Below are 26488 nucleotides of genomic sequence, written 5' to 3' on the forward strand. Positions count from 1 at the left end.
ACGTACTATCCCGTCCATGAGACCTGGGCCCCTATGCCCATGGACGGGATAGTACGTCTAGCGCGATCAGCGGCGCCCACGTGGCGAGCGCCGCTGATCGCGGCCGGGTGTCATATGATTATCACAGCTGACACCCGGCACAATGTGTCAGGGGCGGTCACGGATCGCCCCCCGACACGTTAACCCCTTGCACACCGCGATCAAACATGATCGCGGTGTACCGGGGGTTAAAGGGAAGCATCGGCAGGGAGGGGGCTCCCTCCGTGCTTCCCTGAGCCCCCCACGGCAGCGCAATGTGCAGCGCTGCTGCGGGGGGCTCCTTTCCTCCAGGCCCCCGAATCCAAGATGGCGACGGGGGCCTTCGGGGGCCTGAGGAAGCTGGCTTCCTCGGGGCCTTCGGGGGCCTGAGGAAGCTGGCTTCCTCGGGGCCTTCGGGGGCCTGAGGAAGCTGGCTTCCTCAGTGCCTGCAAAGCGCAGGCATGAGGAAGCCTTCTGCAGTGCCTGTGTCAGATCGCTGATCTGTCACAGTGATCTGTGATGTGACAGATCAGCGATCTGTCACAGGACAGTGATGTCCCACCTGGGACTATTTAATAAAGTAAAAAAAAAAAAAAAAAAAAAAAAGTGTTAAAATAATTAAAAAAAAAATCGCCAAATAAATTAGAAAAAAAAAAAAAAATATTCCCCCAATAAATCCATTTTTTGGAAATAATAATAAAAAAACAATAAAAGTACACATATTAGGTATCGCCGCGTCCGTAATGACCCGCCCTATAAAACTGTCCCATTAGTTAACCCCTTTAGCGAACCCCTTAAAAAATAAAAATAAAAAACGAAGCAAAAAATAATGATTTATTATCATACCGCCAAACAAAAAGTGTAATAACGCGCGATCAAAAAGACGCATATAAATATCCATGGTACCGCTGAAAACGTCATCTTGTCCCGCAAAAAACGAGCCACCACACAGCATCATCAGCGAAAAAATAAAAAAGTTATAGCTCGCAGAATAAAGCGATGCAAAAATAATTATTTTTTATATAAAATAGTTTTCATTGCATAAAACCGACAAAAACATAAAAAAATGACATAAATGAGGTATCGCTGTAACCGTACTGACCCGAAGAATAAAACCGCTTTATCAATTTTACCGCACGCGGAACGGTGTAAACGCACCCCCCCAAAAGAAATTCATGAAACGCTGGTTTTTGTTCATTCTGCGTCCCAAAAATAGGAATAAAAAGCGATCAAAAAAGTCACGTGCCCGAAAATGGTACCAATAAAAACGTCAACTCGTCCCGCAAAAAATAAGACCTCACATGACTCGGTGGGTCAAAATACGGAAAAATTATAGCTCTCAATATGTGGTGATGCAAAAACTATTTTTACAATAAAAAGCGTCTTTTAGCGTGCGACAGCTGCCAAATATAAAAACCGCCATAAATAGTAAATCAAACCCCCCGTCATCACCCCCTTAGTTAGGGAAAAATAATAAAATAAAAAAAAAGTATTTATCTCCATTTTCCCATTAGGGTTAGGGCTAGGGTTAGGGTTAGGGCTAGGGTTAGGGCTCAGATTAGGGTTAGGGGTGTGTTGGGGTTAGGGTTGGAGTTATAATTGGGGGGTTTCCACTGTTTGGGCACATCAAGGGCTCTCCAAATGCAACATGGCATCTGATCTCAATTCCAGCCAATTCTGAGTTGAAAAAGTCAAATGGTGCTCCTTCCCTTCCAAGCTCTGCCATGCGCCCAAACAGTGTTTTACCCCCACATGTAGGGTATCAGCCTACTCAGGACAAATTGCAAAACAATTTTTGGGGTCCAATTTCTCCTGTTACCCTTAGGAAAATAAAAAATTGGGGGCAAAAATATCATTTTTGTGGAAAAAAATGATTTTTTTATTTTCACGTCCGAGTGTTATAAACTTCTGTGAAGCACTTGGGGGTTCAAAGTGCTCACCACACATCTAGATAAGTTCCGTGGGGGGTCTAGTGTCCAAAATGGGGTCACTTGTGGGGAGTTTCAATAGTTTAGGTACATCAGGGGCTCTCCAAACGCACATGACACCCGCAGACCATTCCATCAAAGTCTGCATTCCAAAACGTCACTGCTTCCCTTTCAAGCCCCAACGTGTGTACATACAGTAGTTTTCTCCCACATATGGGGTGTCAGCGTACTCAGGCCAAATTGGACAACAACTTTTGGGGGTCCAATTTCTCCTGTTACCTTTGGGAAAATGAAAAAATTGGGGACTAATTGATCATGTTTCTGGAAAAAATACGATTTTTTTATTTTCATGCCCTGACATTATAAACTTCTGTGAAGCCCTTGGGGGTTCAAAGTGCTCACCTCACATCTAGATAAGTTCCTTAGTGGGTCTAGTTTTCAAAATGGGGTCATTTGTGGGGGGTTTCCACTGTTTAGGTACATTAGGGGCTCTCCAAAGGCAACATGACACCCGCAGACCATTCCATCAAAGTCTGCATTCCAAAACGTCACTACTTCCCTTCCGAGCCCCGACGTGTGCCCATACAGTAGTTTTCTCCCACATATGGGGTATCAGCATACTCAGGACAAATTGGACAACAACTTTTGGGGTCCAATTTCTCCTGGTACCCTTGGGAAAATAAAAAAATGGTGACTAAAAGATCATGTTTGTGGAAAAAATACGAATTTTTTATTTTCACGCCCGGGCGTTATAAACTTCTGTGAAGCACTGGGGGGTTCAAAGTGCTCACCACACATCTAGATAAGTTCCTTGGGGGGTCTAGTTTACAAAATGGTGTCATTTGTGGGGGGTTTCCACTGTTTAGGTACATTAGGGGCTCTCCAAAGGCAACATGACACCCGCAGACCATTCCATCAAAGTCTGCATTCCAAAACGTCACTACTTCCCTTCCGAGCCCCGACGTGTGCCCATACAGTAGTTTTCTCCCACATATGGGGTATCAGCATACTCAGGACAAATTGGACAACAACTTTTGGGGTCCAATTTCTCCTGGTACCCTTGGGAAAATAAAAAAATGGTGACTAAAAGATCATGTTTGTGGAAAAAATACGAATTTTTTATTTTCACGCCCGGGCATTATAAACTTCTGTGAAGCACTGGGGGGGTCAAAGTGCTCACCACACATCTAGATAAGTTCCTTAGGGGGTCTAGTTTCCAAAATGGTGTCATTTGTGGGGGGTTTCCACTGTTTTGGTACATCAGGAGTTTTCCAAACGCGACATGGTGTCCGATCTCAATTCCAGCCAAAAACGTCAAATGGCGCTGCTTCCCTTCCGAGCTCTGCCATGCGCCCAAATAGTAGTTTACCCCCACATGTGGGGTATCAGCGTACTCAGGACAAATTGCACAATAACTTTTACAGTCCTGTTACCCTTGGAAAAATAAGAATTGAGGGTGAAAAGATCATTTTTCTGGAAAAAATATGATTTTTTAATTGTATGGCTTTATGTTATAAACTTCTGTGAAGCCCATGGGGGTTCAAAGTTCTCACCACACATCTAGATAAGTTCCTTAGGGGGTCTAGTTTCCAAAATGGTGTCATTTGTGGGGGGTTTCCACTGTTTTGGTACATCAGGGGTTTTCCAAACGCGACATGGTGTCCGATCTCAATTCCAGCCAAAAACGTCAAATGGCGCTGCTTCCCTTCCGAGCTCTGCCATGTGCCCAAATAGTGTTTTATCCCCACATGTGGGATATCAGCGTACTCAGGACAATTTGCACAATAACTGTTAGGGTCCTGTTACCCTTGGAAAAATAAGAATTGAGGGTGAAAAGATCATTTTTGTGGAAAAAATATGATTTTTTAATTGTATGACTTTATGTTATAAACTTCTGTGAAGCCCATGGGGGTTCAAAGTTCTCACCACACATCTAGATAAGTTCCTTAGGGGGTCTAGTTTCCAAAATGGTGTCATTTGTGGGGGGTTTCCACTGTTTTGGTACATCAGGGGTTTTCCAAACGCGACATGGTGTCCGATCTCAATTCCAGCCAAAAACGTCAAATGGCGCTGCTTCCCTTCCGAGCTCTGCCATGCGCCCAAATAGTGGTTTACCCCCACATGTGGGGTATCAGCGTACTCAGGACAAATTGCACAATAACTTTTAGGGTCCTGTTACCCTTGGGAAAATAAAAATTGGGATGAAAAGATCATTTTTGTGGAAAAAATATGATTTTTTAATTGTACCGCTGTACGTTATAAACTTCTGTAAAGCCCTTGTGGGTTCAAAGTTCTCACCACATATCTAGATAAGTTCCTTGGGGGGTCTAGTTTCCAAAATGGGGTCACTTGTAGGGGGTTTCCACTGTTTAGGTACATCAGGGACTCTCCAAACGTGACATGGCGTCCAATCTGAATTCCAGCCAATTTTGCATTGAAAAAGTCAAACGGCGCTCCTTCCATTCTGAGCTCTGCCATGCACCGAAACAGTGGTTCTCCCCCACATATCAGGTATCTGCGTACTCAGGACAAATTGCACAATAACTTTTGCATTCCAATTTCTCCTGCTACCCTTGGTAAAATAAAAAAAATTGAACCTGAAGTATTTTTTTTATGAAAAAAAGTTAGATGTTCATTTTTTTTTAAATATTCAAAAAAATTCCAGTGACGCACCTAAAGGGTTAATAAACTTCTTGAATGTGGTTTTGAGCACTTTAAGGGGTGCAGTTTTTAGAATGGTGTCACTTTTGGGTATTTTCTATCATATAGACCCCTCAAAGTGGCTTCAAATGTGATGTGGTCCTAAAAATAAAATGGTGTTGTAAAAATGAGAAATCGCTGGTCAACTTTTAACCCTTATAACTTCCTAACAAAAAAAATTTTGGTTCCAAAATTGTGCTGATGTAAAGTAAACATGTGGGAAATGTTAGTTATCAAGTTTTTTGTGTGCCGTATCTCTGTGATTTAAGGGCATAAAAATTGAAAGTTGGAAAATTGCGAAATTTTCAAAATTTTCGCCAAGTTTCCGTTTTTCTCACAAATAAACGCAAGTTATTTCAATGAAATTTTACCACTAACATGAAGTACAATATGTCACGAGAAAACAATGTCAGAATCACCGGGATCCATGGAAGCGTTCCAGAGTTATGACCTCATAAAGGTACAGTGGTCAGAATTGTAAAAATTGGCCCGGTCATGAACGTGCAAACCACCCTTGGGGGTGAAGGGGTTAAAGAACTACAAACAATAATTACCATCTTAATACAAAAAATTTCAGGTCTGAATTCCTTAGTTTTAGGTGATTGAAAGCATTGCAAATTGTGTTTTGTCTCCAATACACCTACTTACATTTAATGCATTCTTATGTAAAAAAAAAACATTATATAGACCATTGACAGGTTGATTACAAGGAAATCCTTTAACATTCAGTTAACTAGACAAATAAAAAGTTTCAATAGTCCTTACAATTATCATTATTATTGCTAAAGGATGCAGTCGTGAAACATTCACTTTTTCACATTCTATATTATCCATGTTCTGTATTATTTTAATGCTACAAACAAATATTAATACCATCTGTACTATATTTGCAGAAATGACATTAAAAAAATGGCCAAGGACTTATCTTCACCTAAGGGGTTAGACAGCATCCCCCATAGTTCAAAGAATGTCAGTGAGGTGAAGGATGATTTCCGCAATATTAGGAAAAGCCTGCAAAGCCTTGTGAAAAGTCCGGTAAGACTTGTATTGTAAATAATGCTAGTAACTATACTTTTGTGAACAAGGTGAGACCTCACAGTTTACACAATTTATCTTATTTCTTTATTCTGAACTATGTAAATTGTGCAATGGATGGGGGTCTCAGCAGCTGGACTCTCAGCAATCATACATTTATCATTCACACTTTGGATATGAATAGTAAAAGCTGGCACCAGCTCAACGGAATCATCCCCAGGAAGGATTCGGGGTCTAAAACTGGGACGGGAGCAGCTGAGATGGCGTTCCCAGCATCTCTTCTTAATGCAACCAGATGAGGGAGTGTCAGGGAGCTGGTGACATGTAAAGTGCAGATGGGACATTTCTCCAGAGAAGTTACTCGAAGAGCAGGTACAAAGAAAAATGATCGGGACACGGAGTGTTCAAGGAGACGTCAGAGAAGGAACGAGGAAAGAAAGAGGAGGAATACAGTGAGTAGGGAGTCTGCCTGGAAGGCAGGGAAAATTCAGGATATTTGGCTTTGTGTGAACTGTACTGCCAAAGTGATGTGTGCTTATGTTATTAGTAAAGTTGAACTGTTGAAAAAGGACTGTGGCTCTGCCGTGTTTAATGGAACCTGGGAACCTGAGGCTGAAGTGATGAGGATCGAAGGGACTTCAGCAACTACAGTGACTACTCTACTGCACACCCCACACACGTGACAGAAGGCATTGTGTTTTTCATCTGTGGGGTGCCAGGGTGTGGGACTATCACAGTTTGTTGCCATGGCTACCACCCTGGCCACCTTACAGCATTACCATGGCTTATGGAGCTGCACTGCTCCCTGTCCAATCCCATTGTCACCCATCAGCATCCACTCCAGCCAGATCCGTCATTCCCCTCAGAACACCTGGTTCTCAAGTGGGGCTGGGATTCTAATTTAATCCCCAGCTTTATTTGCAACTTAACCGGATCCCAACAGATCACGCCCTATTTTTTCTTAGGCCATCAGGCTCATGCAGGCTTTCTTTCTGAACTCAGGCTATTCTAAAACTCCTTATTCTTTACTTTTTCACTGGGAACGTCATCTTCATGCTCTATGGATGAAGCTCTCAAAGGAAGTAGCCTACCACACCAGAGGCTGCCAATCTGTCTCACTACATAGCACTGGCTCTCAGCTCTGTTTTTTCAGTCACATTCCGCAGAGCATGGACACCTATCTAGGTAGGACCGGGTAGGCTGTCTGTCTGCCGGGGAACTGACACTAGTGGTATCCCACCAGTTCTCTTTCAATCTTGACATGCACTATTTTTTCTGTTTTCTTTATCTCTGTGCCTTCTCTATCTCCTATCACGTCTGAACTCAAGAGACAATAACTAATTTCCTCAGCCGATTCCCCCTCAGGAGTTACCCACAGCCCACGTAGAGAGCCCCCTTCCCATGAAATGTGGGTTGCCATCGTGGAACTTCTACCTAGGTTCATTCCCACCTCTGATACTCTAGCCACTGCCCAGAGTGAATGAGACCCATCAACTACCCTACACCAACATGGTAGATTGCATAAGCAGTCTAAGTGGCCTCAGGTGAGTTAATATTCCAGGTCTCCCTGTGTCTTCGCAACTCCATTGATCTGTTCTTTATCAGACTCCCTATCCCCTAAAGCCCATTTTCTGCAGAGGTCAAATTTGGACTCTGACCGGACAGTCAAACTAAGATGATTCACAGGTTTTTTTTAGACAGTAATCTAATTTTTAAAAGAAAGAATGGCTGACTTCTCTTCTTCAACAGAGACAGGGGTTCTTCAGGAGAGTTAGTTGTGCGTATAAATGTTTCTCCATCCAGAAGGAGTTTGTTGGGGTGCTAAACAAGGAGCGCCCAGACAAATGCTTTTACAAATGGAAGCGCATTCTGATATTGTATCCTTTCCAAGCGGAACATGTGGTGACCGTTTTCCCGGTCTCTGTTATTGAGAACCACAGTCCTTCCTAAAGGAATCTCTAAAAGCACCCTATGGACAAATATGTCAAGTCGTTTTGCCAAGTATACCTTTGAAGCCGCAGGCACGGCCATGTGACCAACCTTCTCCACCGGGAAAATGTTCTTTAAGAGACCTGAATTGATGAATTGGCAAGGCTGACGAGATCAACAAGTAAGTTGGCTAGGCTTCTTTGGAAGCTGCTGGTTGTTCTGCATAAACCTCAAGCAATTTGGTGTCTATCCATCAAATTATGTGGCTTAAGATGTGGAATGCGTTCCATGCTTTCAAAAGATCATTTTGGACACCTCTGGCATCAAAAGCATTTTGCTCCCACAGTCCAAGCCCAGACACCCTTACAGTAAGTAGAGGACACATCAGTTTCATCAGTTCTCTTTGGGGATGGCCCTCACTGTCCAAATAAATCCTTCAGTACCCCAGGAAAAGAAAAGACTATCTTTTAAGCTGACCCACCCTGGCAGCCATGGGGTGTGACGGACAAGTCCTCTAGGTTTAGAGACAATGGATTTTCCTCAGCGTGCCAGACTGCCTCCATTTGGAAGGCTCTCCTCCGATGAGCAGCGGTCTCCTTCTCTAGAACTTGAAATAGTTAACTTAAATGAAAGATGAGGAGATAGTTACAAATTTCTACTCCAAAAACAGGCAAGGTGGATTATTACTTCCAATGCACAAGGCCTATTGTAATTAAATGATAAGAATGACTTATCTGTTTTATTGTGATCTTATACAAATATTTGTTCTGTATTTTTTCTACTTTGTTTTCAATTAAATAATACAGTCTGTTATTTGTCACAACTCTTGTTAGGCTCCTTCCCTGTTCCTAACACTAGGGGCGCCCTAGCTCGCCCTGTTCCCCGGATTACTTCTGATGGTGAAGACGCCGGGGCCATGTACCTTGCCTTAGCTCCTGAATCCGCGCTCAGTCTGTACCCTTCTCTCACCCAGGGAAGGCACAAGTAGTAGTGTACTGTAATACACCAACCATACTAACAAACTAATACGAAAAGGGATAACAAAAAATACCAAACTTACAAATATACACACATAACAGAGTAATGCACCGGGAAGAGGGTGAGGGGGTAAAACCAAAGCAGGAGAAGAAAGGGTATTATCACACACTCAAAACCTAGCAACAGTCACCGATAAATCCACCAAATGCCTTCTCCAATAACAACCTCCATCCATGTAGCATAAGCTAGATCTGACAATGACTGCTTGCCAGGGCCCAGATTATACAGGAGATGGGAGTGACCAACAGTGCACAGCTGAGCCTTGCAGGAAAGCTTCCAGGAGCTCTCAACTGTGCAGATTAACCCCTGCACTGAAAAAAGAAACTTGCACCATTTAATATAAAGGTGAAGTGTTTCTAATCAGTGCAGGGTTAAGAGAAATCAGACGCTGCTCTCTGTTGCGGTAAACCCGTGACAGTATTAACACACAAAACGTACATTGTCTTACTGCACACTGCAAGATCCAATACTGCCTGTGTGTTTTAAAGGACTTCAATAAGTGCATACATTTTAATACATATGGTGAGGGCCCCTTAATTCTTTCTTCATAGCATCATATAACATCTGGTCTTTACACTCAGTGAACTTAAAGCTATGTGCACACGCTGCGGTTTTTGCTGCGGATCCGCTGCGGTTTTGGCCGCTGCGGATCTGCAGCAGTTCTGCAGACAGTGTACAGTAGCATGTAAATCTATGTGATTTACAATCTGCTGTGCACATGCTGCGGATTTTTAACTGCGGAAAAGCTGCGGTTTTGAATCCGCAGAAAGAGATGACATGTCATTTCTTTTGTGCGGATTCTGCTGTGGTTTACCATCTCCTCCATTGTAGAGGTGATAAACCGCAGCCTAATCCGCAGGTAAAACCGCAGGTCATTTTACCTGTGTTTCTGTAGATACAAATCCGCAGACCAATCCGCAGCGTCTGCACATAGCCTAATGCAGAGCACCACTATATACTATTGCTTCAGCTGTGTAAGAAGCGGCATTTTATCTCCTTACATTTTCATTGATGGCGCCAAACCATTTCCCTTCTCTTGTTTTTCCCTCTCCTGTGTATAGTGGCTGCATGCTGCAGTCTTATACTGCGTGTAGCAAATGGCTGCTATACGGCAGAAAAGGATGAGAACTCAGCCCCTGCACTCTAAGATTGTGTATGTAATCACTTGGCCTCTTCAGTGTCAGTATGCGCAGGGCTGGGGAGTTAGGGTACCGTTACACCTAGCGATGCACCAGCGATCCCGACTAGCGATATGACGCGGTCAGGATCGCTGGTGCATCGCTAGGTGGTCGCTAGTGAGCTGCCACACAGGCAGATCTCACCAGCGACATCGCTGGGGACGGGGATCGCTACTTACCTGTCAGACGCGGCGATCCTGCGTCCTCCCGCCCGGCTCCACACGTCGCTCGTCGTCACAGCAGGAAGCGCCGCAGGAAGTGGGCAACGAGGAATGGTCCAGGAGCTTCTCGCGCGACCAGCGATAACCAGCGGGGGGAGCCGGTCGGAGGTAAGTATCACATGCAGCGATATCGCTAGCAATATCGCTGCAACGTCACAAAATCGGTGACTTTACAGCGATATTGCTAGCGATATCGCAGTGTGTAACGGGGGCTTTAGCTCACGCAGTGCCCAAAGCAAGTGCTGCAAATTACCAACAGGGGAAGGGCGGAGTATTGAAATTGAATTGGTGAACAGTTGCACCAAGATCTTTGCCTCACTAAGGTTGCACCGAAGACTCTCATCTCAGGGGCGTACATATATCATTGGTGCAACCTGTGCAGCCACCCAAGGACTCAAAAGGCAAGAAAGTCCATTTCCAATTCCGAAGCAGGTGTGCCTAATATAAGGAACTATGTTTAACAAGAGAGAGCATTGCGTGAGAAAACAACTTAAAAAATTGTGGTCAGTTCTGTATGTCTATATGTCAAAGAGGTGACTAACTGGTCGCTCCACATGTGATTTTCTGCTCAGTACAGTTGAAAGATCTCTCCCTTCATCAGTTGGATCATTTTAACTGTTACTAAATTACATTACCTACAGTTAAGGTACTGTCACACTTAGCGATGCACCAGCGATCCCGACCAGTGATATGACGCGGTCAGGATCGCTGGTACATTGCTAAGTGGTCGCTAGTGAGCTGCCACACAGGCAGATCTCACCAGCGACATCGCAGGGGTCGGGGGTCGCTACTTACCTGTCAGACGCGATCCTGACGTCCTCCCGCCTGCGTCCACGCGTCTCTCGTCTCCACAGCAGGATGCTGATGATGAGAAACGGTCCAGGACGTTCTCGCGCGATCAGTGATAACCAGCGAGGGAGCCGGTTGTAGGTAAGTATCAGACACAGCGATATCGCTAGCAATATCGCTATAACGTCACAAGTTATAGCGATATTGCTAGCGATATCGCTTAGTGTGACAGTACCTTTAGAGTAGGAAGATCTTGTTGATAAGTTATCACTTTAAAGGGAACCTAATATTCATTTATTGGTCCTGATTGTTTAGAAACCCAAAATTAGGAATACCGAGGAGACCAACAGATTTTTTTTTTTAATTTCTTCTAGGCAACATCATGTCCCTCAAGCAATGCTCACGCTTCCTGTTTGTCCAGTGGGGTGTTCCTGACTTTTCTCTTTCTTCAGAGTGTTTGCACAGTGGCTTTCATGTTCTACAGGTGAGGGTTTTCTTTTTTTAGTTCTAAGTACGGTACATTCTTTTTTAAATTTACACCTCAAAGTCCTAGTTCCTTTTTATTTCATGGATAGTTTTAAACAGAAATTTCAAAGTGATGCTCACGGACTTATATCTTTTATAGTATCTGAAGTAAATACTGCATAGCTTAAGTGATACTCATCTCACTGATCCCCTACTGCGCCCATTCAGATTTTGCCTGTTCCCTGCCAATCTCTACTTCCTGCTACAGTGATGATGCTGACTGACACATGAACATGTGACCAGCTAAAGCCAATTACTGGCTAAGGCTGATCACCACTGTAGCCAGCGATTGGCTGATCTGTCTCTTCCTAATTATAAGGTAGGACCAGAAAGTAAAGACCAGCAGAGGAAAACGAGGCTGACAAATAAGAAACCAACTTCTGCCCCGAATAAGAAACTGGACAAATAAGAAACCAACTTCAGCCTCGTCAGAGGACACAAGAATGCTTTTTTTTATGCTATTGTGACCATTTTTTGAAGTGTAGACAACCTTGCTACAGTATGCCTTTACTCATTGATAACAAAATGGCTTTTAACTCAACAAAGGAAAATAAACTGATAGCACAGCACTGATTGGGTTAATAAATAAGATTGTCTAACAAAATGGTACTGTAAATGCATAACAAGGTGATTCATGAAATGAGAATATTAGAACTTTGGTAAGTTCCATCAATATTGTATAGGCCTTAGATCATATTCATAAGGCACAAACCTTGCCATAGGCAAATCTACCATAGATTTTTCAAAAAGTCAGTAGCTAAAATTGGTATTTTTTGTATTTTATAATGCAAATTTGTCAGCAAATCTGGACCTGGATCAGCACTTTTGTAATTCAAAGGACGTAAATCAATGTTGTTTGTGGAATCTGCGGATTTTGTGCAGAATCCTCTGCAATTATTGAAAAATTGTATATCACACACACATTGCTGGTGGGATGGCGTCAGATTCTGTCAAGATTTAGGTGTGTAAAGTATGACTAAATTCTGACAACATCCTGAAGGTGTGAACATGGTTTGAGAGTAAATTCCTATATTTGAGGATGCAGCTATATAATTGATACAGGTGATCACACATAGAACAACCTATCGGTCTTTTCCTGCTGAGTAGGAACACAGTGTAGTAAGACTAATGTAGTAGAATGTTATGTAGTTGGATTGATATAATAAATGGGATACTTAGTCTCAGGGCTGCCACTAGGAACTTCACGGCCCCATACTGGCAAGATTTTTGGGCCCCCTTGAGACTCCACCCAGGCTCTACCCCAGCTCCGCCTCCACACCTCAAACCTTCCACAGTCCCACCGTCCACTCTTGAAAAAACTCATCTTCTGCACCACGTCCTTGCCAATCTGATATTAACAGTTCCCAGCAGACACCATAACACATACATAGCCAGCAGCTTTTGTTTTGGCCAAAATTATTTTTGTATTTAAATATTTTTATTAAAGTTTTTATAAAACTGGGAGGTGGATAGGGAGGGGGAACAAGAAAAAGGGAGGGGAAAAGGGTAAATGTACATAGGAAGGTGTAATAAAAAATAGAGAACCCTTGTAACAAAGCATACATTAAAGGGGTTGTCCGGGCTTTTCACATAATCTCAGTGCATATCTGGGCTGCAGAATGTTGACAATAAGTAATTTACCTTCTGTGGCCAGTCTGCACGGTTTCCAAGATATGATCTCTTGCTTGTAAGAAAAACGTCCGGGGGGGTGTGTTCTGGCATTGAAATGAGAACTGGTCATTTCCTCCTACTCTACTAAAAACATGCCCTCTATAGCAACAACCCCACCCTCCATAGCAGCAGGCCCTCCCCGACCACATGAAGAAGCCTAGCTTTCCTCACACAGTAACAAATCCTCCCCCTCTAGCAGCCTCAGTGCAGACAGCAGCTGCTCCTCCCCCAGACACATGCTGAACAGTGATCTATGGAAAGTGAAACTAGTGAGGAGGAAACGACCAGTTCTCATTTCAATGCCAGAACACACCCCCCTGGACGTTTTTCTTACAAGCAAGCAAGAGATCATATCTTGGAAACCGTGCAGACTGGCCACAGAAGGTAAATTACTTATTGTCAACATTCTGCAGCCCAGATATGCACTGAGATTATGTGAAAAACCCAGACAACCCCTTTAATAAGTATACAAAATACTAATGTAAATAAGAGGCACAATAATGCTGAACCTTTAAGGAGGAGATACAAGAATTCGGTCTAGTCCAATCACTTAAGGAGGTGCATGAGAGAAATTTAAACTTGTCTAAATTTACTGTTCCAGACATTCCACTTATTAGTATTGGCGAGAATATTATTGTTACTAACTGCAAACCTCCATTCGATAGCATTATGTTGGTAGATTTTGTCTAGGATATCAGAAAATTTAGGTCAGGCTTCTTCCAAAAGTAAGCCAAGTTATTTGTAACTACCAAAAGGATATGAATAACTACCTGTCTCACCAACGGGTGTAATTGATCCAAGTCCAAAGAAAGCAATGATTTTTGGGGAGTCAGGGTAAAATTGTCTGTAAAGGGGTCATTATGACGAGAAACCTGGAGCCACAGGCGTTTTAGTTTCAAGCAACACCAAAAGATGTGGTAAAGATTCCCCTGTTGTCCGCATCCTCTCCAACAATGGGGGAGTGGGCCTGGTTAATGTGGGAGAGTCTGATAGGCGTGAGCTACCACCTGGTAAGTAGTTTGAAATAAGACTCGTGAAGAGTCAATGATATGGTAGATTTATACGTATTTTTTATGTTGATGTACCATTGCTCAATCGGAACAACAGTCCCAAGGTCGGTCTCCCATCTCCTTAAATATATGTTCTTGCAAGAGAGTACCTCTCTGTTGAAAGAGGAGTATATATTCCTTAAGCTCCAGGTATTTTTATTATTTAGGCTGCACAGCAGTGAAGACACAATTTCATAATTAAATGGTTTGCCTAATAGGATTTTTTGTACCTTATCTTTCAGCATTAAGTAAGGGATAAATTCAGAGGAAGGGACATTATATTTTGCTTTTATTTCGCTGAATGTGAGAAAATTAGACCCATTGTCTATGTTTTTTATTTTTTTAATACCTAAATTACTCCAGATTTCTGAGAGAGGGAAGTCAAATATTAAAGCCACTACATAAAGCGGAAGCCTCAAGGCCTGTTCAACTTTGTTAAATTTTTTATATGATTTGATCAGTGATCTCCATGCAGAAATGATGGGACTGAAAATAGGATGGGAAGATGCCTTTCGAGGCTCTTGAAACAAGAAGTAGAAAAGCAACTCTTTTAGAGAGACAAATTTACTTATGACAGGTAAAACCAAGCTGGAAATTTTTGTTTATTGTTGAGCCAATACCAGCTCTGCTTAATTAATAAGGCCGAGTGGTATGCATGCAGGTTAGGCATGCTCGTACCTCCTCTGCTCTTATGTTGATATAGAATTTCTGCCGACACTCTAGGTCTCCTGTCATTCCACATGAATTATTTTAGCAGGTTTTGCAAATTTTGTATGGATTGAAATCAGAGAAAAGAGGGAGACACAAAAGCGCAAATAGGGTCTTATCAAGCATTACACAGAGTTGCCCACCAAGAGAACTACTCACCTGGTGAGAGTGAAGGAAAGATATATATTAATGGCGGCTGCTGCAGATCCACAGGTCAGTGCCGACCTGGTTGAAGCATACACTTAGGTAGGAAGGAAGGATCATCCCCGCGCTGCCGCAAGAAGAATTCCAAAAATTGTAGAGGTATCAGCGTGGTTTATTCTACACGTTTCAGGGTTCAGGTGACCCCTTCATCAGGACATACCACAAATATTGTCAATATTTGTGGTATGTCCTGATGAAGGGGTCACCTGAACCCTGAAACGTGTAGAATAAACCATGCTGATACCTCTACAATTTTTGGACTTCTTCTTGCGGCAGCGTGGGGATGTTCCTTCCTTCCTACGTAAGTGTATGGATTGAAATGGGTGAGTGATCGGGAGCGTCCGAAAAAAATATAGTATTTTGGGCAGAATGATGGATTTCACAACCATCACCCTATCGCTAATACAAAGAGCAAGGGTGACAAAGGGCACCCCTGTCTTGTTCCGTTCAAAATGGGGAACGGGTTTGAGAGGCAATTATTAACATAAATTCTGGCAGTGGGGGCAGAATATAACGCAAAGACCGATGACAAGAATCCTTGGCTAAAACCAAATTTAGTTAAAGTTGCTTCCAGGTAAGACCGATTCAGCCTGTCAAAGGCCTTTTCTGCATCCAACGCCAGAAACGCCAATCTAGTATTGGATAGATTTGCCCTGGTAAGTAAATTCAAAACTCTCCTCGTTCCATCCGCCGCCTGACGTCCCTCTACAAAGCCAATCTGGTCATCGGAGAGCAATCGAGGGAGTATATTTTTTAACAGTTCGGCAAGTAATTTAGAATAAATTTTAATGTCATTGTTTGTGAGTAATATTGGCCTGTAATTTTTCATCCTCTCCGGGTCCCCCCCCCGCTTTCGGAATCAGAACAATTGCAGCTTCCAGCATCTCTTTTGGGAAGGAGCCCTGAGAGGACGCTGCATTAAATACTGAGACCATATGTGGGATCAAGGCTTTAGAAAAGGTCCTGAAATATTCGGAGGAAAAACCATCCGATCCTGGGGATCTTTGGGTTTTTAATTTATTGATAACGGACAATAATTCCTCTTCCAAGAAGGGGTTGTCAATTTGCTCCAAGTCTGATTGAGTCAACCTGGGAAGGTTGATGTCCGCCAGGAAATTATTAATAGATTCGTGGTTTACAACAGGGGCCCCAGGGTTGTCTTTAAGATTATACAAACGCTGGTAAAATTCTGCGAATGAGTTGGTAATATCTTTAGGGTGTGTTTTGGGTTTGCCCGAGTGGGAGACAATCTTGTTTATCCTTCTGTTAACTCTCTCCCTTTTTAGTTTCGCCATCATGTATCTGATGAGTCTGTTCTATTGTGTATAATTCTTAAATTTTGAGGCCTTCATTACGGTCTCGTATTCTTGGGTAATTTTGAGTCTTAGGCTTTGTCTAAGTTTTAAGATTTCCCCTTGAAGGGCAGGGGAAGGAAGTGTCAGATTGTTTTGTTGTTCCTCTCTCTCATTGATCTGTTTTTGCAATGTGGCAATTTTTTCTCTGTTTTTCTTTTTATACCTTGAGGAAGTCTGGATGAGATTTCCCCGTAATACAGCCTTGTGGGCGTTCCATAGTGTAAAAATATCAATTTCCTCTGATTGGTTTTCATTGAAGAAGCTGGCAATATGATTTTCAATCTCTTGTCTAAACTCAGGTATTTTAAAAAGTGATGGGTTGTTTTTCCAGAGATGGGTATTCTCTGGGATGGGCCTAGTGTGAATTGTGCTAAGACCGGGGAATGATCAGTTAATGACTTATTCAAGATTTTAATACTTTGAAACTTGGTTAATGTTAAAATATTTGTAAGAATCAGATCAATTCGTGAGGATGTCATATGGACATCCGAATAGTGAGTGTATTCCCTTGAAGACGCATTAAGGCAGCGAAATGTGTCGTAGTATTCATTTTGAAGAAGCAAATTTTTTAGTACTGGGGCCTTGTACCTGACCGATGAGGTAGAATCCAAGCTGCTGTCGGGTATTATGTTAAAGTCTCCAACTAGGACAAGTTCCCCGGATTTCATTTTGTTAATTTTCTTTTGGAGTTTATTTAAGAAAGAAATTTGTCTTTTATTGGGAACATAGGTGTTCACTACCGTGCAGAGCCTATTATTGAGGAGACAAACAAGGATGTGATATCTCCCCAAGGAATCAGTAACCTCACTGAGCAGTTTGAACGGAACATCTCCACTTACCAAAGTAATGACTCCAGCTTTCTTAGAAGGACCTAAGGATTTGAATTGATGAGGGTATTTTTTATGCTGGAAATATGGTTGGTGGTCAACTGCCATCTTAACCTCCTGTAAACAAACAATATCAGCGTGAATGTGATTGATCTCCTTCCATATTGCAAATCTCTTATGGGGGCTATTGAGACCCCTGACATTGTAAGATAAAATCTGTGTAACACTCCTAAAAGGGAAACAGCAGGTTAACAATAAAAAAAACAAAAAAAAAACAAAAAAAAACAGGAAACAGATAGGCAAACTTGCCTAAAAAGTCAGACCTAAGAGGAAAAGGAGAGCTATCCTAAAAAAAAAAAAAATATAAAGTAGCAAGAGTTCTCCTGGCGGACTTAAATACAGCTGAAGTCTCACCTTAATTTGGGGGCAAAATTAGAAATATGTGGCCGAGATCCCGGAAGGACATCATGTGTTTAGAGGTATATTGTACTAACTAAAAAAGCATATAGGACCAAAGATAGTTATTAAAGAGCAACAGACGCAACAGACAACATCTCAATTCCTAATCTTTATCCCTGAAAGCTGGTTCCTCCAGGAACCACTGACCCTCCTGAGGGGTTTTGATAATGTGATTTTTATCGTGATACCAAATAATCAGTTTAGTGGGAAAGCCCCACCTGTAGGGGACTTTGAGTTACCTGAGTTTTGTGGTAGTATCTTTAAAAGACCTGCGAGCGTCCATCGTGGTTTTAGAAAAGTCAGAGAAAACCTTTATATTTCCATAAGGGTCTGGAAAGGAACCCCTGTCTCAAATAGCCCTCAATATTTTCTCCTTGGTGCTGAAAAAATGGACTCTGAGAATGGTGTCCCTAGGCCTGTCTTGAGAAATCCCCCATGGGCGAGGGAGACGGTGGATACGGTCAATATTTAACTCAAGGTCTGTTAAGGTGAGGACCAATGTCTTGAATAGGTGTTTTGTGTACCCTGAAAGACTCTCTGGTGAAATAGATTCCGGAATACCCCTTGTAATATCCACACGTTATGAAGAATTCAAGGTATTAAACTTTAGATATGTTTTATTCTTCGTCCTCCAGCACACAGCATAACACTTGCATTCCCATGCTACCAGAAGTGAAAACTGAAACTTCCCTTCTCATCCCTCTTGTCTCCACCCTCCAAGTCCCATAAGTCTGGCTTGCTTAAAGAGACAGATCTAATTATTATACATTACATCATCCCCTCTTTTTTTTTTTTTTTTTTTTTAATAAATAATCTATATTACTGATAAATGCAACAACATGAAAACGTCCAAAGAAATCATATGTCCGTTTTGTCTTATTTGTTCAATTCTAAAACCAGAGAAACAAAGAACAAAAAAAAAAAACAAACAAAATTGTAGTTACACTTCTTCAATAAGCCTCGATGGAGCTCTTCTCTCTCGTGTAGGATAACGTCTGGGCTCATTGAGAGAGTTCATTGTTGATGGACCAGCTACCTCTTGTTGGTCCTCTCCACCATCAGATACCAAATCTTCCACCAAAGAGAGTTCATTGTCATCATTCTGCGGTATGACTTTAAAATATGAAGAATTTCGCGTTATGGAGTGTCCATCTCGTTCAGCTGTGATCATGCTGCCTTTCCTTTTGGTAACATAATATTTTGCAGGACCATATACAAGTGAGTTCTTGTTGGTTGGTCTTTGACGTACCACCACGACATCCCCTCTTTCGATGGCACTTGACTGTGTCCTTCGCCTTCTGTCTGCATAACGTTTCATGGCTTGTTTGTTGGAGAAATCTGTGGATCTCACTGAGGAGTCACTCGGTCGGGGATGGCTGGTCACATCAGGGAGACGTATACGCAGGGTTCTGCTGAACATTAAATGAGCTGGAGCAGCATTAGTAGTGGAGTGTGGCGTATTGCGGTAATTACGCATGAATTTGTATAATGACTGTTTCAGTGGGATGTGCTCCAGACTCGCTGCCTTGATACGTTTCCCCAGAGTGCGCATAAAACGTTCCACAATTCGATTGGCTTGCGGCCAGCAAGGTGTGATTTTCCTGTGATTGAATCCCAAGTATTCTGAAAATTGTGTAAACACATGTCCATTGAATGGAGGTCCATTGTCTGTTTTGACCACTTTTGGAATACCATATGCCGAGAAAATGTCGTCCAGCTCTGGTATGACATTATTAGCAGATGTTGAAGAGATAAATGAAATAACAGGGTATCGAGAATATTCATCAATTGTTACGAGAATGTATTGGCCATTTGGCAATGGTCCATATATATCGACTGCCACTTCCTCCCAGACAGCAGTGGGTAACGGAGACATTTGTAATGGCTCTAAGTTTGATGATGGAGTGATTAATTGACAAGTAGAACAGCGTCTAATCTTTTCTTCCACCAAGTGATCCATATTTGGGAACCACACTTTTTCTCTGAGTAACTTCTTTGTGCCAACAATTCCTAAATGACCTTCATGTGCTATCTGTATGACTAAGTTACGCAAAGTCTTAGGTACAACTAGTTTGGTACCTCGAAGAATGAGGTGTTCTTCAGTGACTGATAATTCCTCACGTACGTTTGAGAATAGTTTTAACTCTTTCAGATTAATCTCAGAATCAGGAAATTTTTCTTTTTGAATTTCATGCCACCTTCGATTTTTGGATGATTTGTATTAGGGCACAGTGTCTTGTCTTTTGTTGTTTCATTTATAAATTGATCAAGAGAAAGTGCTTTTGGCACGGCATGATCTGTAACAAAACGTAGGTATTCTTCAATGGAGGAATGCACAGGTATATCATCATTAGTAGGATGTCTTGAAAGATAATCAGCCGGATTGCTGTATTTTCCAGGTTTGTGAACAATTTTATAGTTGTAGTCCTGTAGACGTAGGCCCCATCTTTCAATTCGTGCAGGCATTTTAGCTCTGGGATTTCCAAAAATTGTAAGAAGTGCTTGATGATCTGTGACAATGGTGAAGGGAGCTCCATAGAGAAATAAGTGAAAGTGTTCACATCCCCAGACAACTGCCAAGCTTTCTTTTTCAGGTTGAGGATATTTTCTTTCAGTGTTTGTTAAGCTCTTACTTGCATAAGAAATGATGTGAGGATTTTGATTGTTATCCTTGTATTGCGCTAGAATAGCACCCAGTCCCACGGGACTGGCATCCACAATCAGTTCAGTTCGAAGAGCTGGATCAAAATAAGCCATAGTGGTTGTCGAGCAGAGTTCATTTTTAATTGTTTCAAAAGAGGCCTGACAGCCTTGAGACCATTGAAAAATACAACTTTGTTTTGTAAGTTCCCGTAGTGGATTGCTGATTGTTGAAAAATTCGGAATATATCTAGCACAGTAACTTGCCATTCCAAGGAAAGAACGCACTTCACTAGCATCCTGTGGAATTGAGGCTGTTCTGATAGCTTCCACTTTCTTGGGGTCGGGTTGTGCTCCTTTTGCCGAGAAGATGTGACCATAGAATTCTAATGAACCCTTGTCAAACTCGCACTTCTCTTTGTTTAAAGTAAGTCCAGCAGAAAGCAGGCATTTGAAGATAGCATATAGAGCACGATTATGCTCAGCTTGAGTTTTACCAAAAACCAATATGTCATCACTGTAATTAAAGGCATTTGGGATGTGTTGAATGACACTCCTTATTGCATCCTGAAAAATTTCTGCTGCTGAGCAGACTCCAAAAGTCAATCTTTTGTATCTTCTGAGGCCCACATGGGTGGAAAATGTGGTCAAATATCGGGATTCTGGACTCAGTTCTAATTGATGATATCCCTTATTGAGGTCGAGCTTTGAAAAGACGGTGGCTCCATTTAATAAATGAATAATGTCATCAATCGTAGGTGAGATATGTCTTTCCCTCTGGATAGCGGTGTTGGGCAGGCGCATGTCAACACACAGTCTCACTTGATCAGGAGTCTTTGGTTTTGGAACTACCACAAGTGGAGAGACCCACGGAGTGGGACCAGTAACAGTTTCAATAACGTCCTCATCCATGAGCAATTGGAGTTCCTTTTCTACCTTCTGTCTCAGGTGAAATGGAATACGCCTGTGAGGCTGGGCTACTGGACGAACATTGTCATCCACATGAAGGTGTACTTGAGAGTCCTTTAGTTTTCCCAAACCACTAAATAGGGAGGGAAAGCTGTTCACCATAGTTTGTACATCCATATCCGCAGGGTCAGTTATGGTATGAATAATCTGGATGAGCCCTAGCTCCAAGGCAGTGTGATAGCTGAGAAGACATCCTCCCGATCCTTGTAATGTGTGGAAAGTGGTTTTCTGCCTGTTTTCTTTATATCTAATTTCAGCATCAAATTGTCCCATTATAGCTAGAGGTGTTTTAGATCCATAAGGAAAGATTTTAGTCTGCACTTGTTGTAAGACTGGCCTTGTTTTCAATTGTTCATATGTAGTGCCATCTATGATATCCACTGAAGCTCCTGTATCTATTGTGAGGCTATGTGCACACGTAGCGTTTTAAAACGCTTACTAAAAACCGGACTCCTTCCCAGAAATTGCGCGATTTCACCGTGATTTTACCGCGATTATGATCGCGATTTTGCCGTGATTTTCGCGTGCGATATTCAAGCACTTTCCAAGCGATTTGAAGCATCGCTTGGAAAGTGATTGACAGGTTGGTCACACTCGTCAAACATAGTGTTTGACAAGTGTGAGCAGGTTTTTACTATTGAGGCTGCCTATGCGGCATCAATAGTAAAAGATAAAATGTGAAAAATGATAAAAAAATAAAAAATCGGTGTATATTTACCTTCCGGCGTCCCGCGATGCATTCCCGGGCCTCAGCGTTCCCAGTAATGCCTTGCGAGACCTGTGATGAGGTAGTCTCGCGTTGCTATAGCGATCTCGCGAGACCACGTCATTACAGGGCCTTGCCGCAAGGCATTACTGGGAACGCTTAGGCCGGGAATGCATCGCGGGACGCCGGAAGGTAAATATACCCCGATTTTTTATTTTTTATTCTTTTTTTACAGGGATATGGTACCCAGGGCCTGGAGGACAGTCTCCTCTCCTCCACACCGTGGGTACCAACCGCACATGAGACGCTTAACTTCCCGCATGGTGGGCATAGCCACATGCGGGAAGTAAGCGATTCTCATGCATTCCTATGGGTGCGGAATCGCGGCAATTCTTTGCGATTCCGCACAAAGAATGAGCATGCTGCGATTTTTTCCGCGATGCGATTCCGCCGCGGAAAAAAGCGCAGCATTAGCACAGCATGTGCGGAATGCCATAGGAATGCATGGGGGGCGTTCTGTACACGATTTTTAAGCGTTTTCGCGTCGAAAATCGCGGCAAAAACGATTAAAAATCGCTACGTGTGCACACAGCCTAAAGGTAATGTCAGTGTTGCAGATTGAGAGTGTAACACAGGGAGACTGTACTGAACCAGTGACAGAGGTAGTGAACACATAGTTCTCAGTCGCAGACATTTCTTCTGTGTCCTGATTTATCACTTTTACATCTGCAGATTTTGTCATAGGCAGCGGAGGCTTGTAGTGCGCTGATTTGCAAACAGCTGCAAAATGATTCCCTTTTCCACATTTACTGCAGGTTTGTCCCATAGCTGGACATTTGTTCTGGTGGTGAGGGAAATCCTGTCCACATCTATAACATTTCTTCTGTTTCTGGGCTTGTTTGTCTGGTAAATTTTTCTGTTTGAGATTATGCACATGTAATTTATCCCCATTCTCCATTACGGTAGCCTGATGATCTGCTATTTCTATAGCACGGGCCATTTTGAGCAAATCATGTAGAGAGATATCCTGCTGCAGAGCCTTACGCCTTAGGTAATTAGACGAGCAGGTGACAATTATTTGAGTTAGGATTTCATCATCTACATCTGTAAAGGCACATCCATGTGCTAACTCTTTCAGCCGTGTGACATAAGTGTCTATGGACTCTTCTGGAAGCTGCTTGGCAATCCTGAATTTATATCTTTCATATCTGATGTTCTGTTTGGGGTTGAAATAGCCAGTGAGAGCTTTAGTGCAGTTGCTGTATGTGTCTGTTTCTGCTGCAGGTAACGTACTGTATATGTCATAGACTCCTGTGCCTGCACAATACAGGAGCAAAGCTCTCTTTCTTTTCTCCTCCTTTATGTCCATGGCTTCTAGGAAATTCTCAAATCTGTTTAGCCATTTTCTCCAGTTATGGGAGAGATTAATGACATCAGTCATATCAAACTGTGGGAATGTGTGCAAGTAGTCAGCCATGATAGAGTCTCTCAGTGGTGCTGACGTGTGAAGCGGTAAAATAGAGTCCGTACTCACAGCAGTAGGTGATTATATCCCATCCTCGTCGCCAGTTGTAATATCCACACGTTATGAAGAATTCAGGGTATTAAGCTTTAGATATGTTTTATTCTTCGTCCTCCAGCACACAGCATAACACTTGCATTCCCATGCTACCAGAAGTGAAACTGAAACTTCCCTTCTCATCCCTCTTGTCTCCACCCTCCAAGTCCCATAAGTCTGGCTTGCTTAAAGAGACAGATCTAATTATTATACAATACACCCCTTAACTTCAAATTATTTTGTCTATTTCGATCCTCGAGATCGGTTACATTATTTTTAAGAAATAAGACCTCTTCCTGAAGGACCGAGTTCTGTTTGGAGAGGAATCTAGTGTCCTCCTCTACTGTAGTCAATATTTTGTCACGTTTTTCAAGTTTTTGGTTAAAACTGTTACATATGTCCTGAAGGGTCCTGGTTTCTGTTTCGAACCCTATTTTCATAGTGTCACTAAAGGATTTGAAAACCCCTGCTAGAAAACCTTCTGTAACTTGTTTACTGGAACCAAGATAATGGTCCAAATCAAGTGAGGGGGGTGCCACTGATATTATTGTTGTCACAGTTTTGTGTGTTCTTTTAACCCTCTGTCTCTCCGGACTATTGTTAGGGGAATAATCATCGGAGAAACTTTCAGATTCCACAGCACAAGAATGGGGTGTGCTCTCTTGATCATTATGAACTTTTCATTTAGCCAAAATAGTGGTGTCCAGCCCCTCTAAAGAGAATTAATCAGGTCTGGAGGGCTGGCTGCCCCTTTAGAGTTACCTTTAGAGGAGGGCATGTTAGTTTGATATTTTGACCCTGAATTTTTTAAACCAGAGCCATTACCCCCTTAGTAGATTTACTATAGCTTGGGATCTGCAAATGTTTTAGAAAGAAAGACCTCGACTCATCTCCCTTCAATGGGGATCTCAATTTGCCCAGGCTTAACAGGCTAGGAAAGTATTCATATGACTCCATCATTTGCAACCCCCTTCATCATTTGCAGTCCCACTTCATCATTTGCAGTACCCCTCCATCATTTTCCAGCCCCCCTTCCATCATTTTCAGCCCCCTCCATCAAATGTAGCCCCTTTATCATTTGCAGCACCCCTTTATCATTTGCAGCCCCCCTCCATCTTTTGCAGCCCCCCTCTCGCCCATTCAATTCAGTTTAAAAGAAAAAAAAACGTTTTTCATACTTACTCCACAAGCGATCCCAAGCAGGCGCAGCTCCGCTTCTGGTCACAGTGTCCTCGTACATGTCGGCGCATACGCGATGACATCATTGCGTACATGCCGACACCTGACCAGAATTCCGGAGAGGGCGGAGGGAGTTGGAGCTGCGCAGCCGTCAACGTTAGACAGCCGTGTACAGCTCTGAGAAACCTTCCAGGCCCCAGCACTGACGTGTGCGCTGCAGGCCCGCAGTGCCCAGCACATTAGTTCATGATGGGGCCCAGAGAGCAGAAGCACAAGAGGTGGGGCCCTGTGTGACACTGCTTACCAGCAGGGGTGAACCTAGCCTCTCTGCTGCCTGAGGCGAACTGCAAAATGGGGCCCCCCTTAGTAAAATCAGTACAAATAAATCTGGTTTACTCTTTACTAGCCTAACCTGACGCACATGTAAAATACATACACTTTTAAATAGGAATATATTTGAAACATCGATCTTTACACTTCTTCAGGGACTCAATACCGCCTGAGGCGAAGTGATCAACTTGCTTCACTTTAGGTGCGCCCCTGGCCAGGGAACAGTGCTTACTGTAGCGCTTCTTCCCCAGCATCCGTCCGTGTGGCACTGATGCGACAGACAGTTGCCATACGTATTACACACACGGACACGGATATCTCCAGTACCGATTTTTCCGGTTCCGAAAATATCAGGATGTGTGAAACCAGCCTAAAGCCACATTCACACGTTCAGTATTTGGTCAGTACTTTACCTCAGTATTTCTAAGGCCAAGTCAGGAGTGGGTGAGAAATCATGAAGTGGTGACGAGTTTCTATTTTACTTTTCCTCTGATTGTTTGCCTTACAAATACTGAATTAAAATACTGAACGTGTGAACGTGGCCTGATAGCATGTTTCCAGAGGCGTAACTAGGGTTTTGGTTCAGGGGGGCGAAACTTCTGAGTGGGCCCCTAACTAGGTAACTGTGATTACAACTCGGTGACGCACCCTAATAGTGGATGTAGGAGATGACTGCGCTGTTACTGAAAATAATCCCTATATAAAGACCAACATGGATATTACCGCAATATGGTCAGTGGTAAATACCAGTCCTACAAAACATATGTGATTACTGCACAGGTATAGTTGGTGTCTTACCGCTGACGTTCTTTCTGATGGAATCGGTCACTTTTCACGTCTTTTCCATCTGGCCCAGACCGACATGACAACTCCTCCAGCCACGACTCTGCAACAGAGAATACAACAACGACACGTTTCACTTCTCATATTCCAGCCCCATCACCATGTATCCCCAACCTGCACAAACCCCTCATCCTGCAGATACCCCAATACTGAACCGCTGCTGCTGTATGTGTCCCTATTACTGCACCTGATATCCCAATGCTGAGCCGCCGCTGCCGTATGTGTCCCTATTACTGCACCTGATACCCCAATACTGAGCCGCTGCTGCCGTATGTGTCCCTATTACTGCACCTGATACCCCAATACTGAGCCGCTGCTGCCGTATGTGTCCCTATTACTGCACCTGATACCCCAATACTGAGCCGCTGCTGCCGTATGTGTCCCTATTACTGCACCTGATACCCCAATGCTGAGCCGCCACTGCCGTATGTGTCCCTATTACTGCACCTGATACCCCAATGCTGAGCCGCTGCTGCTGTATGTGTCCCTATTACTGCACCTGATACACCAATGCTGAGCCGCTGCTGCCATATGTGTTCTTATTACTGCACCTGATATCACAATACTGAGCCGCTGCTGCCGTATGTGTCCCTATTACTGCACCTGATACCCCAATGCTGAGCCGCTGC

At 42.9% G+C, this 26488-nt stretch overlaps 1 protein-coding gene and 1 long non-coding RNA gene across 2 annotated transcripts in view; one reads left to right on the plus strand and one right to left on the minus strand.

The window, feature by feature from the left end:
* The window catches only part of LOC141093087 (uncharacterized), a 163089-nt gene extending 145351 nt beyond the window's left edge, over positions 1-17738 (minus strand). Inside the window, exon 1 of the long non-coding RNA XR_012232981.1 lies at positions 17188-17738. This is a non-coding gene — a long non-coding RNA (uncharacterized lncRNA). The remainder of the gene's footprint in view (positions 1-17187) is intronic.
* The window catches only part of LMAN1L (lectin, mannose binding 1 like), a 209796-nt gene that overhangs the window by 127799 nt on the left and 55509 nt on the right, over positions 1-26488 (plus strand). Inside the window, exons 11-12 of the mRNA XM_073579548.1 lie at positions 5540-5681; positions 11211-11320. Of these exons, the coding sequence (XP_073435649.1) occupies positions 5540-5681; positions 11211-11320 (252 nt within the window). The remainder of the gene's footprint in view (positions 1-5539; positions 5682-11210; positions 11321-26488) is intronic.

The sequence above is a fragment of the Dendrobates tinctorius genome, unplaced genomic scaffold (assembly GCF_039654945.1).
Source record: "Dendrobates tinctorius isolate UK_male_01 unplaced genomic scaffold, ASM3965494v1 ptg000062l, whole genome shotgun sequence".
Taxonomy (NCBI): Eukaryota; Metazoa; Chordata; class Amphibia; order Anura; family Dendrobatidae; genus Dendrobates; species Dendrobates tinctorius.